Source organism: Oncorhynchus clarkii, chromosome 7 (genome assembly GCF_045791955.1).
Source record: "Oncorhynchus clarkii lewisi isolate Uvic-CL-2024 chromosome 7, UVic_Ocla_1.0, whole genome shotgun sequence".
NCBI lineage: Eukaryota > Metazoa > Chordata > Actinopteri > Salmoniformes > Salmonidae > Oncorhynchus > Oncorhynchus clarkii.
The window spans coordinates 36861685-36877297 of record NC_092153.1 but is presented as its reverse complement, the minus strand read 5'-3'; the positions used below and the strand labels follow the sequence as shown (position 1 = coordinate 36877297).

The window sequence follows — 15613 nt, the reverse complement described above, 5'->3', positions numbered from 1 at the left end:
ATGAGATTGAGAGAAATGGGAGAAACTTTACATAACTCACCAGTCTGTTGAATCAGGACACAAGGGTCTTGTCAGTGAAAAGCATCTAAAATATGTGTGAAGATAATGTGTTTTGAGTATAATTTAAAATGTTGCAACAAGAAGGGGATAGGTGTGTGGCGAAGATATGGAGTGTCTCAGAATGCATGCACTCAGCTCTCCAGAATGTGCTCAGCTGTCTCCCGCCAATTCTTGCGCATTCATTGTTTCATTCTGTGAATTGTTTGCCCTTTAATCGTTTTTTTTTTATCAATTATAAAATGTATGTAACCAGTAGGCCTAGTAAATGTACCGTAAATCCCCCGTCATTTGGTTACATTCATTTCTGTTACTCCATGTATTTTTTGTATTTTTTAAATATTAGATCATCTTTAATATTGCAGCTAGATTGTGGCTTCCATCAATGTAATTGTCTGAATCATTTCCAATCACCCATATCTATTTATTTGGTAAATATACTGTATCTATCTATATATACAGTGGGGAGAACAAGTATTTGATACACTGCCAATTTTGCAGGTTTTCCTACTTACAAAGCGTGTAGAGGTCTGTAATTTTTTATCATAGGTACACTTCAACTATGAGAGACGGAATCTAAAACAAAACTCCAGAAAATCACATTGTATGATTTTTAAGTAATTAATTTGCATTTTATTGCATGACATAAGTATTTGATACATCAGAAAAGCAGAACTTAATATTTGGTACAGAAACCTTTGTTTGCAATTACAGAGATCATACATTTCCTGTAGTTCTTGACCAGGTTTGCACACACTGCAGCAGGGATTTTGGCCCACTCCTCTATACAGACCTTCTCCAGATCCTTCAGGTTTCAGGGTTGTCGCTGGGCAATACGGACTTTCAGCTCCCTCCAAATATTTTCTATTGGGTTCAGGTCTGGAGACTGGCTAGGCTACTCCAGGACCTTAAATGCTTCTTACGGAGCCACTCCTAAGTTGCCCTGGCTGTGTGTTTCGGGTCGTTGTCATGCTGGAAGACCCAGCCACGACCCATCTTCAAGGAGGTTGTTGGCCAAGATCTCGCGATACATGGCCCCTGCATGTAATTCACTGTAAAAGGCCCAGTGCAGTTAAAATGTTTTTTTTCCTATGTTTTATATCATATTGTACTACAGCTGATGAAACTAACATGATAAGAGTTATTTAATTGTAGTTGCTGATTGAAATTACAATCTACACAGGACCTTTTAATCAGCAGGTTAGGTTTACATGGGCGAGAGTTTCGGCTTTCCATGGTGACATCACCATGCTGTAAATTGGTTAATAGACCAATAACAAAGAGAGTTCCAAACCTCTCTGCCAATAACAGCTAGTTTTCATTTTTTCTCTCGCCACTTAGACCACTCCCAGATAGCCCTAACAAAATTCTTGCTTGAGAAATAGTTGATAGCCAAAAAGGTATTTTTACAAATGTTTCTAGAAATCTATTACAAGTACCTGATTTTTACCCAGAAATGATTTGATATTGATTTAAAAATTACCGTTAAACTTCCACACTCCTCTTCCATTTTGATAGATTGCAATGGACACCTTTGAGCCAACTTGGGTTTATTTTGTCCAAACACATAGCCTACAGATAAATGAGACGTACATAACAATAGGTTCCTAGAAAATGTTTACAATTTTGCCCATCAGAGTAACGTACTGTTGTATGCAAATGTATTTTCTAGCCACAGGCATGATGCATATCACAGTAAATTGTTGATGTGATTCTGGCAATCTGAACTGCTTTTTAAATAGTTCAATGACAATATAATGTATTAACTGGAAAACTATTGAAGACCCACCTTGTAAGAAGAATACACATTTGAGAAATTAAATACACCAAATAAAATTTACAAAACCAGAATTCACATACAGTATTATTTTCACAAAAGCTCGCAATAAGACAAGTTCTTGAAAACACATCCTCTGCAGGTCTGAAACATCAGAATGTAACCAATTGCGTATCCAACAAAGATTAGTTAATTACATAATAGTATATACTGCATACCCTTTACGGTATGTACCGTTTAGGGTATAGATATTCAAATGAAACTTCTTTATCCAATATACCAGAATTTATAGTACTGACAAGGAACTAAAATAAATAGTTTTTTGTGCTTTTATCAGTTTGAATTTCATTCAAGAGTACATAATTATTAGTTTATTTTTCACTTGCAATGCCAGATAAGTGGTTAATGTCTCAGGATTAGTGTCCTCCAAAGTTGTTTCCAAATCCACCAGATGATGCTGAGCCGCAAAGTATTGGATCTACCGGGGTTGGACAACCACTGCCTGAGTCCAGCAATGCCAGAGTGGACGACCATATCAAGTCCAGGCAACATGACCATGTCCTTCAGTATGGGAGGTTGCTTTATATCTAGAGTTGAGTCAGTCAATCAGTCGGCCTGCCAGGCATCAGGGGTCTCAGTTGGAGCCCCTGCACAGTCACTCTCTGACAACTACAGAAACGGTCTATACTCCTAGTGGTGGAGACTGAGGTGGATCCTGGGAAACAGAGTCCTACAAGCTGTTTTTCTCAGTGGCGGTGGAGCCGGTGGCATCGTTGCTTTCTGCAGTCTCTGAGCTGCGAGGGAAGTAGACAGTAGTCTTGTGCTCTTCGTAGGTGTCGATGTGTTTGAGATGCACCACCATGTGCAGAGCGTAGGCCAGGACCAGGAGGAGGATGAGGGAGGTGATCAGACCCATGAGGATTGCCGGAGTGAAGAACGTAGCGCAGTCGCTGGCTGAGGCAAACTTGTTGGACAGCACGTTGAACGATTGTAACTGTCGGGCAAAGAGAAATATGAGTTATGAGATGTTCAATAAAGTAAACAAGGCAAAGATTACATACATAACACATAAAGGTTATTACATCGAAACTATTCTTGTGGATTTCTATATTATGTAACTCTTTAAAAAAATAAACATGAATATTTCTGGGTTCATACACAAACACAATTAAATACAATACATTAACAATGTAGTGTAATGGTATAACAATGGCCGTATGGCGGTATGACGAGAAACTGTCCTGTATTATGGAGAGTTAAGTAAAGCCACACACAAGTTGGAGTCCTGTTTACCAATCATTCATTATTATTTTACAGCAAATTTCACAAATCATGGTTTAAACAAACAGTACAAGTTATCCCTTACATTTCAACAGGAGTAGCTACAGAGGTTCCGACAGAACCATTAGAACGTGCTCCTCTACCAAAACATCCCTCCCCTCCTGCCATAAAATGTCGCCTTCCCGCAAAAACAATGCATGCCAACCTGGAAGTCTGTGAAGGTGATGTGCCAGTTTGCGGAGTTGTCTGTGATGGAGCTTGGTACAAGCAGCGTGTCGTACTTCTGCAGACTGCTGACGTGTTGACAGTGGTAGGAGTAGGTACTAGGAGCGTACACGTCACTGGCATTGAACGTAGCCTCGTGGGTCCAGTTGTAGTGGATGTGTACGCTGTCCAGAGTAAACCAGTTCTGCCCTGCCGACTCATAGAATGTGTTGGACATCTGTAGCCTGTCGGAAGAGTTCATACATTGATAATACATTTACATTTGAGTCATTTAGCAGATGCTCTTGTCAAGAGAGACACAGTTAGTGTACAGTACACAGAATATATAAATATCAAGTATCACAACCAAACTGTAACACACACGTTATACTTCAGACCAACATGTGACCTGCCAGGAAAACCCTGGGCCAATCTATCATTTTTATACTGGTCTTTCAAGCCTAAATTTGGCTGTAAAAATGAATGAAGAATTAAACCTTATGGCAAGTCCTCTCAAGTCCTCCACATCTCCAAATCGTAGAACAAGCCTGGTGGGGAGAAACAAATTCAATAGCACTGTCATTACGTCATCCTTCAAAATGTCAGGAGAGCGAGGAAGAGTCATGTACCTTGAACTGCAGCAGGAATATCTACAGCCGCTAAGCAGACTTACGTAGCTTTATCTTTGCTGCACATAGAGCCTTTGGTGTCAACCGGTGCGTCGGGACCGAATGCCTTCTCTGTGAGATCCACTAAAGTGCTGTTCCTGAACCTTATAGCAATCTTCCTGGCCCTAAACAGGATACATGTTTTTCCATTGTAAACCACGCTCAGAGGAGAGTAAGGAAGAGTGCTCGATGTCTGCAGTAGCCTCCTTTTGGTTCTGTGTGGCGAGTCCAGTTGCCACCCATAAAGCTGATGGCGGGAAAGAGAGGATGAAACAGGATGGGTTGAAAGAGGGAGAGAGGGAAAAGAAGAGAAGGAGAAGGGGAGAGAGAAATAGATAAGATGGTGGCTCATTGATTGACAACCAACAGTAATCTGAAGTACTATTACAGATTGCTTTTCATCTCATTGTGGGCGCTGCAGCGGGCGTTCATTGATCAATAAGACGTTGTGTAAGGGTGCTGTTGTTAGGAATAATCTAATCTGTTTATTAATTTCCTTGATGACAATATATCTAATGGTTTACCTCACTGAGATTATGCCTTCTGTCTGGGATGAATATCAAATGGCTGGGAATAAAACCTATTCTCAATGTACAAGGTCCTTTTCGATAACTACAAACTTCTGTCTGGTGTAGTCACGCACACAGTAGTCTACACAGAGTATACCAAACATTCTCAACACCTTCCAAATATTGAGTAGCAAATCTTTTGTCTTGCCCATTCACAATCTGAATGGTACATATACACAATCCATGTCTAAATTGTCTCAATGCTGAAAAAAATATTATTTAACCTGTCTCCTTCTCTTCATCTACACTGATTGAAGTGGATTTAACAAGTGACAATAAGGGATCATAGCTTCCACCTGGATTCACCTGGTCAGTCTGTGTCATGGAAAGAGCAGGTGTTCTTAATGTTTTGTACACTCAGTGTATTTCTCCATTCCGCTGAAGTGTGCACTCGTTCACTATGCTTTCTGTAAATATGAAAGCATTGGATTGATGGAGGCATTGGCTAGTGGGAGTTTCCACCATATTTCTTCTACCAGTCATTTCCTTTCAGGGTCAGTGAAGTGAAGTGAACAAGTGCACACTTTGAGAGTGAGGAAAGATAATTGGGACAGAGTACCTGCAGCACTCTTCTGAGAGGGTGCTCCACCACAAGCAAAGATCTGTCCCCATCGGAAGCAGCACTGTGGCTCTGGGAAGCCAGTCCATCTGTATACAAGGAGAGAGAGAGAAATACAATTCATTTTAAAAAGAAGATGACTGCTGTATTAGCAACGTTAATACAGCGTTGCTACGGGAGTTATTGCAGTGTTACTACTACACAGGTACACGAGCAACGTGAAGTGAAGTGTTACCAGTGAATTTAGTGTATTTGTTTTTATACGCATCTCAAAATAGAATTAAAAAGTTCACATAATCAATTGACAATAAGGGGAAAAAAACTCACTGTTTTGAACCCTGATATCTTGGGATGTGGGTCCCCCTAAACTGTAAATTCAAGACAATAAATCATTATTTCAGATGGTAGGCTGTAAGGTACTGGCTACAGGACATCAACGTAAATCTCTCTTATATGATTACTAGGACAGGAGATATAGGGATAATGGTAGGATGAATATCAGGCATATACTATATACAATCAAGTCCATTTCAAGCATCGGGTTTGATACAGTTTATTACATACAGTGGCAAGAAAAGGTATGTGAACCCTTTGGAATCACCTGGATTTCTGTTTAAATTGGTGATCAAATCAAAAGTCACAACAATAGACAAAAAAAAGTGTGCTTAAACTAATAACACACAAATGATTGCATTTTTCTTGTCGGTTGTGTCGGTTGGGAAAAGTATGTGAACCCCTTGGCTAATGAAAAAAAAAGAAAAAAAAGCTAACTAGAGTCAGGAGTCGGCTAACCTGGAGTCCAATCAATGAGACGAGATTGGAGATGTTGGTTAGAGCTGCCTTGCCCTATAAAAACTATTCACAAGAAGCATTGCCTGATGTGAACCATGCCTTGAACAAAATAGTTCTCAGAAGACCTAAGATTAAGCATTGTTGACTTGCATAAAGCTGGAAAGGGTTACATAAGTATTTCTAAAAGCCTTGGTGTTCATCGGTCCACGGTAAGACGAATTGTCTATAAATGGAGAAAGTTCAGCACTGTTGCTAATCTTCCTATGAGTGACCATCCTGCAAAGATGACTGCAAGAGCACAGCGCAGAATGCTCACTGAGGTTAAGAAGAATCCTAGAGTGTCAGTTAAAGACTCACAGAAATCTCTGGAACATGCTAACATCTCTGTTGACGAGTTTACGATACGTAAAACACTAAACAAGAATGGTGTTCATGGGAGGACACCAAGGAAGAAGCCACTGCTGTCCAAAAAAAACAATGCTGCATCTTTGAAGTTTGCAAAAGTGCACCTGGATTTTCCACAGTGCTACTGGCAAAATATTCTGTGGACAGATGAAACTACAGTTGAGTTGTTTAGAAGGAACACACAACATGATGTGTGGAGAGAAAAAAGGCACAGCACACCAACGTCAAAACCTCATCCCAACTGTAAAGTATGGTGGAGGGAGCATCATGGTTTGGGGCTGCTTTGCTGCCTCAGGGCCTGGACAGCCTGCTATCATCGACGGAAAAATGAATTCCCAAGTTTATCAAGACATTTTTGCAGGAGAATGTTAGGCTATCTGTCCGCCAAATGAAGCTCAACATAATTTGGGTGATTCAACAGAACAACGACCCAAAATACATACTTTTCTCACCCTGGACTGTGAATGTTTACATGGTGTGTTCAATAAAGACATGAACATGTATAATTGTTTGTGTGTTATTAGTTTAAGCAGACTGTGTTTGTCTATTGTTGTGACCTAGATGAAGATCAGATAAAATTGTATGACCAATTTATGCAGAAATCCAGATATTTCCAACGGGTTCACATACTTTTCTTGCCACTGTGTATATATAGAGTACCAGTCAAAGGTTTGGACACGCCGTGACCGGGAGGCCCATGGGGCGGCGCACAATTGGCCTAGCGTCGTCCAGGATAGGGAGGGTTTGGCCGTCAGGGATATCCTTGTCTCATCGCGCACTAGCGACTCCTGTGGCGGGGCGGACGCAGTGCACGCTGACCAGGTCGCTAGGTATACAGTGTTTCCTCCGACACATTGGTGCGGCTGGCTTCCGGGTTGGATGCACGCTGTGTTAAGAAGCAGTGTGGCTTGGCTGGGTTGTGTTTCGGAGGACGCATGTCTCTCGACCTTCGCCTCTCCTGAGTCCGGACGGGAGTTGCAGCAATGAGACAAGACAGTAACTACTAACAATTTGATACCATGAATTTGGGGAGAAAAGGGGGGTAAAAAATGTTTTAAAAAGTTTGGACACACCTACTCATTCAAGGGCTTTTCTTTATTTTTACTATTTTAATAATAGTGAAGACATCAAAACTATGAAATAACACATATGGATCATGTAGTAACCAAAAAAGTGTTAAACAAATCGAAACATATATTTTACATTCTTCAAAGTAGCCACCCTTTGCCTTGATGACAACTTTGCACACTCTTGACATTCTCTCAACCAGCTTCACCTGGAATGCTTTTCAAACAATCTTGAAGTAGTTCCCACATATGATGAGCACTTGTTGGCTGCTTTTCCTTCACTCTGTTGTCCAACTCATCCCAACCATCAGAATGCTGTGGTAGCTGTACTGGTTAAGTGTGCCTTGACTACTAAATAAATCACTGACAGTGTCACCAGCAAAGCACCCCCACACATCACACCTCCTCCTCCATGCTTCACGGTGAGAACCACACATGTGAAGATCATCCATTCACCTACTCTGCTTCTCACAAAGACACGGCTGTTGGAACCAAAAATCTCAAATTTGGATTCATCAGACCAAAGGACAGATACCGGTCTAATGTCCATTTCTCATGTTTCTTGGCCCAAACAAGTCTCTTCATCTTATTGGCATTCTTTAGTAGTGGTTTCTTTGCAGCAATTCGACCATGAAGGCCTGATTCATGCTGTCTCCTCTGAACAGTTGATGTTGAGGTGTTTCTTTTACTTGAACTCTGTGAAGCATTTATTTGGGCTGCAATTTCTGAGGCTAGTAATTCTAATAAACTTATCTTCTGCAGCAGAAGCAACTCTGGGTCTTCTTTTCCTGTGAAGGTCCTCATGAGAACCAGTTTCATCATAGCGCTTGATGGTTTTTGCGACTGCACTTGAAGAAACTTTCAAAGTTCTTGAAATGTTCTGGATTGACTGACCTTCATGTCTTAAAGTAATGATGGACTGTCGTTTCTCTTTGCTTATTTGAGCTGTTCTTGCCATAATATGGACTTGGTCTTTTATCAAATAGGGCTATCTTCTGTATACCACTCTTACTTTGTCACAACACAACTGATTGGCTCAAACACATTAAGAAGGAAGGAAATTGCACAAATTAACTTTTAACAAGGCACACCTGTTAATTGAAAGGCATTCCAGGTGACTACCTCATGAAGCTTGTTGAGAGAATGACAAGAGTGTGCAAAGCTGTCATCAAGGCAAAGGGTGGCTACTTTGAAGAATCTCAAATATAAAATATATTTTAATTTGTTTTTCTGGTTACTACATGATTCCATATGTGTTATATCATAGTTGTGATGTCTTCATTATTAATCTACAATATAGAAAATAGTAAAAATAAAGAAAAACCTTTGAATGAATAGGTGTGTCTAAACTTTTGAGTGGTACTGTATTTAAAAAAACAACACTGGAACCATTGGTTGGCCAAGCGAACATTGTGAGATGGTACCTTCTACATGGAAAACAAAATGTATAATAGTGTTTTAGAAATTTGGATGTGACTAAAAAAGAGACAACACTTTCCCTACTAATGTATTTGGCCTAGTTTGCTCTTATTGTGTTTTCCTCAACAGTGCAAGAGATTATCCTGTGACTAACTGTTTAAGCATCTAATCACTGCCATAATGCCAGATTAAATGAGCTTTGGGGAAACGCTAAAACCTGATTAAGGTTCTGCTCGATTAATCCTCCCAGACCATGGTGTCCTTACTGGGACTTAGGGGGGCTAACAGCCAGACCATGGTATCCTTATTAGGGCTCAGGGGGTTTAGTGTAGCTAGCAGACTGCCCACCAGATCTGAGGCGGCTACCGAGGACTGGCAGGCAGCAGGGTTGTGGTCCTCAGGCAGTAAACTGAAATTCCAATTCCATTCTTCTTCATTGCTTCTCAATTAGGTACATTGGAATTTCAGTTAGGTTCCTGAATTAAAATGGAATTGACCCTAACCATGAATGGCAGACATTTGATGTGTCTATGCACTTTAATATCAATGCAAATTTCAGTAATTTAATGTGCAAAGCACTTTTTCTACAGCTTTCGTCAGGTGTCCAGTAGATTTCTCCATTGGCGCACTACTGGTCTATCTGAGCAGTGGGTGGTGAGCATCTGTAGTCATACACTGTGTTTATATTCTGCATGAATCATAATCCCTTATCTGATATGTTTATTATTAAAAGCATGAGGGCAACATTTGGCTTGACCCTGTAATAAGGCACTATGTTACTGCGTTGTTTGTGGTGATTTGTTTAATACTATTACAGGCAGTCATATACTACTGTTAAATAATGTATTATTATCTATAACAGGAATAGATCATATTCAGTGTACCTCAGTGTAAAAGTGTAATTCTCTGACATTTGTTATTGAAATCCCATCTGTGGGTGTATCTGTGTTGGGCTTGCTCAGTGATGTAACAAGACATTTGGGAGTTGACGAGGAGTGAGTGCTCTGTGTTCTTGTTTGCCAGCAGATGCCATTCTTACATAATAAAAAGTGACAAAACAATGAGTAATAATTTATCTGAACACAAGTGTCAAACTGAATTTGCTACACAGACCCACACGTCCTCACCAAAATCCATAACCCAAGCAAAAATTGAGCTTTAATTCAAACGACCAATTGTGATGATCTAGAGTGGATAGCAAAATCCTCCTCCCTTCTCCTCCCTCTATCCCAACCCCACCCTACCAGCAGCTTACAAATCCACTCTGTTCTCTGCCCTGCTGCCATCACTGACTGGCTGCACCTGAGCATGTTATGGACCAGCCATTATATAATCAATATGATCCGTTGGTCATCTCTCTCTTTCACTTCACAATGCCTGTCATGTCATGTATTATGTGAGGGTAAGAGGGAATATTGCGGTGGAGGCGCTGCTTTTAGACTGCCCCCTGTGATCAGCTCAGCACGCTCATGCCTAGCTAAATCAAATCTGCTCTAAGACTAAAGCCCGTACTGCCCTACATGTTGCCACAAAGTCCCATCTGTGCAGGCGCGAATGCAGACGGGCTAAATAGCCTAATGCCCTTGAGGCAATATGTTGCCAATTACACATTCATTTTTTTTATTTATTAAGTCAGATAGTCACTAACAGATGAGCCCAATGCACATATGTGTTACAGGTGCTGGGACACAGGGCGGCGAATAATTACTTTGGTAAACAAGGAGGGGAACAAATTCTTTGTCTTTTTTAGTTAAAGATACATATGTTAAAATGTTAAGTAGTATTGTCCACGTTTTGGCCTAAATGCACAAAAGACAGACACCGTGACAAGTGAAATGAGGCTGAAATTGTTTCGTTGATGTTTCTTCATTGTTGCAATTGGAATGATCCTCACCTCTTGGATCATCAGTTGACTTTGTTTACTGTATTCTGTGTATTCATCGCCTGATTTAATCACAATATCACACTGCTCTCCTACAGAAAGCATCAGAAGCCCCTGCTGTCTATCAAGGACAGGTTCACAGGAGGTTGTAGCCTAGGCAGCTGAATTGAAATATTACTAAGAATATAATGTGGAATTTTTGGGGGGCAGTACATTCCCACAATACTGCCGGAAATGTCAGGACATGTTGACAGGGGGCTATTGTAGCCTATGCAGTAGCTGAGGTAAGTGTCAGGGTCATGACCACATGCCACATGTCAAAACAACATGATTAAAAAGTAAGCAGGGGTCAGAAGGTAGGACATCAAGGCACCAGGCATCTATCTACTGGAGTCATCTACCTGGCAATCTGACATCTCATCTTTCAGTCCAAATATGGCTCCCTACTGTATTCATTAAAGTTATATAAAACACAATTCATGGGATACTATATCCATGCTACTGAAATAACATAAACTGCAATGATATTGTCGATCAAAATAACCAAAATCAATGAATTGATGTCCAATGAAACACTACAAACAAATAAATGAAGTAACTGAAGTAACAAATCTGTAGTTAACATCATAGTTAACATATGTTATTTAATATATGTATATATATATTCAGTGAAATTCATGAAAATAGCTGTTTTTATATTATTTATTTTTACATTTTGATTACTAGATTGACAGCAGTGCAAGAGCTGAATAGAATAGAAATACTCAATCTAGCATATATATGGATCTGTACTCAAATAGTGTATTTCTCAGAGGAAGGATGGCTCTGCGATATATATCATGTGAGCATACAGAATATGACTCCATCTCATCCCTGATGTAACAGCTTTCATTCCTGCCTATTTTTGTAGTGCATATATGGATTTGCCCTGTAAACTGATGGCTTCAGAGCAACACCAATGGATTTTCTCTTGTGTTTCACTGGCAAATTCCTAGAACATTATAATTGCAGATGTGCACACTACAGTATAGTACAGTACAGTGCAGAACACAAGGTAAGAGGGAAATCACTACCACAATTGTTACAGATAAAAATAGATAATGCTTTTGCAGATTCACAAGTGCATTTTAAAATTGTCTGTTTCTCCTCATTCCCACGATCTCAATCACACTATGAAAGAACCTCATTCTCCCCCCACCCCCCTGCACATCCATCCATCCCCCTGCGTGACTCCAGCCTAGAGTTGAAATACCTCCTTTCATGCCTACCTTTTCTCCACAACAGCAGGCACTTGATCAAAAGACAAAGAAAGCTGCAGAAAAACGACAGAAAATAAATGCAAATACATAAAGAGGTCTTGTTTTGCCATGGAGCCGGCCAGATGAGACTACGACTGATGATGACTGCTTCCTAATCTGCTTCGAAAACAGCCGAAGCCTAAGCCTACTGGGTGACAAGGGCAGCAGCCAATAGAAATCTAGATGGACTGGTAATTATGTGTCACGGTCACACCCACTCTCAGAACACACACACACACACTCACACACAAAGCCCAGCAGCTGTACTCAAGAAAACTGATTCATAAATACACTGTTAAACATTTTGAATGTTCAAGGTCAGTATGCTTGCTGTTTTTTTCCCACAGTGAACGTGCCCCCTTGATTAAATGACCTAGATACCAGGCTGTCTCTATTGGAATTAATTTAAAGTATAAACCAGGGTTATCTGAAGAATAAAAAAAAGCTCTGCATGAGAATAAGATCATGGGTTAATGAAGCAGTATGAAAATGAAATATGACAAAAGACACGTTCATTCAATGGAATTACATCCTCGTCATTGGCATAGAGTTGACACTGGATGGATCTATTCTCTTTCCTAGACTGGCCTACCCTTCTGTCTGTACATCAGTAACCTATGAATGATGAGATTGTACTACAATTTAAAAGTGGGCTAAAAAACAATGGAATTGTTTTATATTCTAATAATCAAAATAGTGATATAAGAATAAAATAGTGCAAAAGCATCCTAATATACTGTAAACTGAACAAAAATATAAACATAACATGTGAAGGGTTGGTCCCATGTTTCATAAGCTGAAATAAAAGATCCCAGAAATGTTCCATAAGCACAAAAGGTGTATTTCTCTCAAATCTTGTTCACAAATATGTTTACATCCCTGCTAGTAAGCATTTCTCCAAGATAATCCATCCACCTGGCAGGTGTGGCATATCAAGAAGCTGATTAAACAGAATGATCATTACACCGGTGCACCTTGTGCTGGGGACAATAATAGGCCACTATAAAATATAAAGTTTTGTCACACAACACAATGCCACAAATGTCTCAAGTTTTGAGGGAGACTGACATTGGCATGCTGATTGCAGGAATGTCCACAGTATGTATGGTCATTTCTCTACCATAAGCCGCCTCCAATGTGGTTTTAGTAAATTTGATAGTACGTCCAACCGGCCTCACAACCGCAGACCAATATAGTGCCTGCTGCTGCTTACCTCAAATAATGTACATCCCATTGGGTTTACTGACATCAAGCCTATGACTCCTTTAATTATGTAGCTCTGTAGTTTTTTAATTAGACCACTAATAAAGCAAGACGGCTTTTAGAGCTTGTCTTATCAAATTAGTCTAGTGATGGGCGGTCCAGTAGACTGGGACAGGCATGAGCCACTGTCATCTAGGCTACTGCTAAAAAACTATTTTAAAAGCATCTCATTTACTTCACCAGTGGTGAAGAACATGTTACTAGTTGCAGTAGAGGCTAATATTATGATAATCTGTGGTAGAGGTTTGGGATTTCACCCAATCATCTTCACCCAAGTTTGGACTTTTCCTCTCTGTTACAATCAGTAACATCTGCATTGACCCTATCTTGCACTAACTCTATGCACACTCACAATACTACACTCACTCACATATACTACACTGACACTCTCACACAATATCCCCACACACATATACACAACACACACGCATACCGACGCCACACACACACATACTCACTCATCATATGCTGCTGCTAATCTGTTCTTTACTTTACTCTTATTATTATCTATACTGATGTCTAGTCATTTTATCCCTGACTTTATGTACATACTTACCTCAAATACCTCGTATTCCTACAAAATGATACGGTACTGGTACTTCTTGTGATTCTACAGAAGTGGTGAAAATTGCAGTCCCACCCCCAAAAAACTATTTAAAAAAGCAATCAAGCCTCCAAAAATGTTTTTACAACATCATGATATGTTTTATTTCTCTCACACCCTGATCTGTTTCACCTGTCTTTGTGCTTGTCTCCACGACCCTCCAGGTGTCGCCCATCTTATATTATCCCCTGTGTATTTATACCTGTGTTCTCTGTTTGACTGTTGCCATTTTGTTTTGTTCGTGAGACCTACAAGCGTTTGTTCCCCTGCTCCTTTCTGTTTCTTGCTCCTGCCTGCTGTTCTATACCTTTCCCCACCTCATTGAATTATTGACCCCTTCCTGCACTGACCCTGAGACTGCCTGCCGTTCTGGACCCTTTGCACCTTCTCTAGATTACTGACCCCTGCCTGCCTTTGACCTGTCGTTTGCCTGCCCCAGTATTAGAAATAAACTTTTGTTTCTTCGACACTGTCTGCCTCTGGATCATGCATGACTATTCACTCCCCCAAAGTCAATACTTTGCAGAGCCACCCTTTGCATTTACAGCTGCAAGTCTCTTGGGGTATGTCTCTATAAGTTCGGAAGACCTAGCCGCTAAGATATTTGCCCATTCTTCAACGTAAAACTGCTCCAGCTCCTTCAAGTTGGATGGGTTCCGCTGGTGTACAGCAATCTTTACATCATATCACAGATTCAATGTGATAATTTCAATACAAGTAAATAACAAACATATTGTTATATATTACAAAAGTTTAGTTATTTTATTTATTATTTTTTGTTGTTGAATTTTTACCCCTTTTTCTCCCCAATTTCGTGGTATCCAATTGTTGTAGTAGCTACTATCTTGTCTCATCCCTACAACTCCCGTACGGGCTCGGGAGAGACGAAGGTTGAAAGTCATGCGTCCTCCGATACACAACCCAACCAGCTGCACTGCTTCTTAACACAGTGCGCCTCCAACCCGGAAGCCAGCCGCACCGCACCAATGTGTCGAAGGCTACACCGTGCACCTGGCAACCTTGGTTTGCGCGCACTGCGCCCGGCCCACCACAGAAGTCGCTGGTGCGCGATGAGACAAGGACATCCCTACCGACCAAGCCCTCCCTAACCCGGACGACGCTAGGCCAATTGTGCATCGCCCCACGGACCTCCCGGTCGCGGCCGGTTACGACAGAGCCTGGGCGCGAACCCAGGGACTCTGATGGCACAGCTGGTGCTGCAGTACAGCACCCTTAACCACTGCGCCACCCGGGAGGCCCAGTTTAGTTTTTTTTTACGGAAAGGTGGTGCATATGTATTCACCCCCTTTGATATGAAGCCCCTAAATAAGAGCTGGTGCAACCAATTTCCTTCAGAAGTCACATAATTAGTTAAATAAAGTCCACCTGCGTACAATCTAAGTGTCACATGATCTGTCACATTATCTCAGTATACCTGTTCTGAAAGGCCCCAGAGTCTGCAACACCACTAAGCAAGGGGAACCACCAAGCAAGCAGCACAATGAAGACCAATGAGCTCTCCAAACAGGTCAGGGACAAAGTTGTGGAGAAGTACAGATCAGGGTTGGGTTATAAAAAAATATCTGAAACTTTGAACATCCCATTGAGCACCATTAAATCCATTATTAAAAAATGGAAAAAATATGGCACCACAACAAATCTGCCAAGAGAGGGTTGCCCACCAAAACTCACGGACCAGGCAAGGATGGCATTAATCAGAGAGGCAACAAAGAGACCAAAGATAACCCTGAAGGAGCTGCAAAGCTCC

The 15613-nt window shown here is 40.8% G+C and overlaps 1 protein-coding gene across 1 annotated transcript; it reads right to left on the bottom strand.

Annotated features, from left to right (window-relative positions):
- Positions 1-1590: 1590 nt before the first annotated feature.
- On the bottom strand, positions 1591-12092 carry LOC139414211 (V-type proton ATPase subunit S1-like protein). Its single transcript, XM_071162101.1, has 7 exons — positions 11949-12092; positions 5443-5483; positions 5116-5204; positions 3993-4234; positions 3817-3867; positions 3321-3564; positions 1591-2828 (listed from the first exon to the last, which is right to left on the bottom strand). Exons 1-7 carry the CDS (start codon positions 12047-12049, stop codon positions 2565-2567), a joined length of 1032 nt encoding a protein of 343 aa, XP_071018202.1. The 5' UTR covers positions 12050-12092; the 3' UTR covers positions 1591-2564.
- Between the last annotated feature and the right edge of the window lie 3521 nt (positions 12093-15613).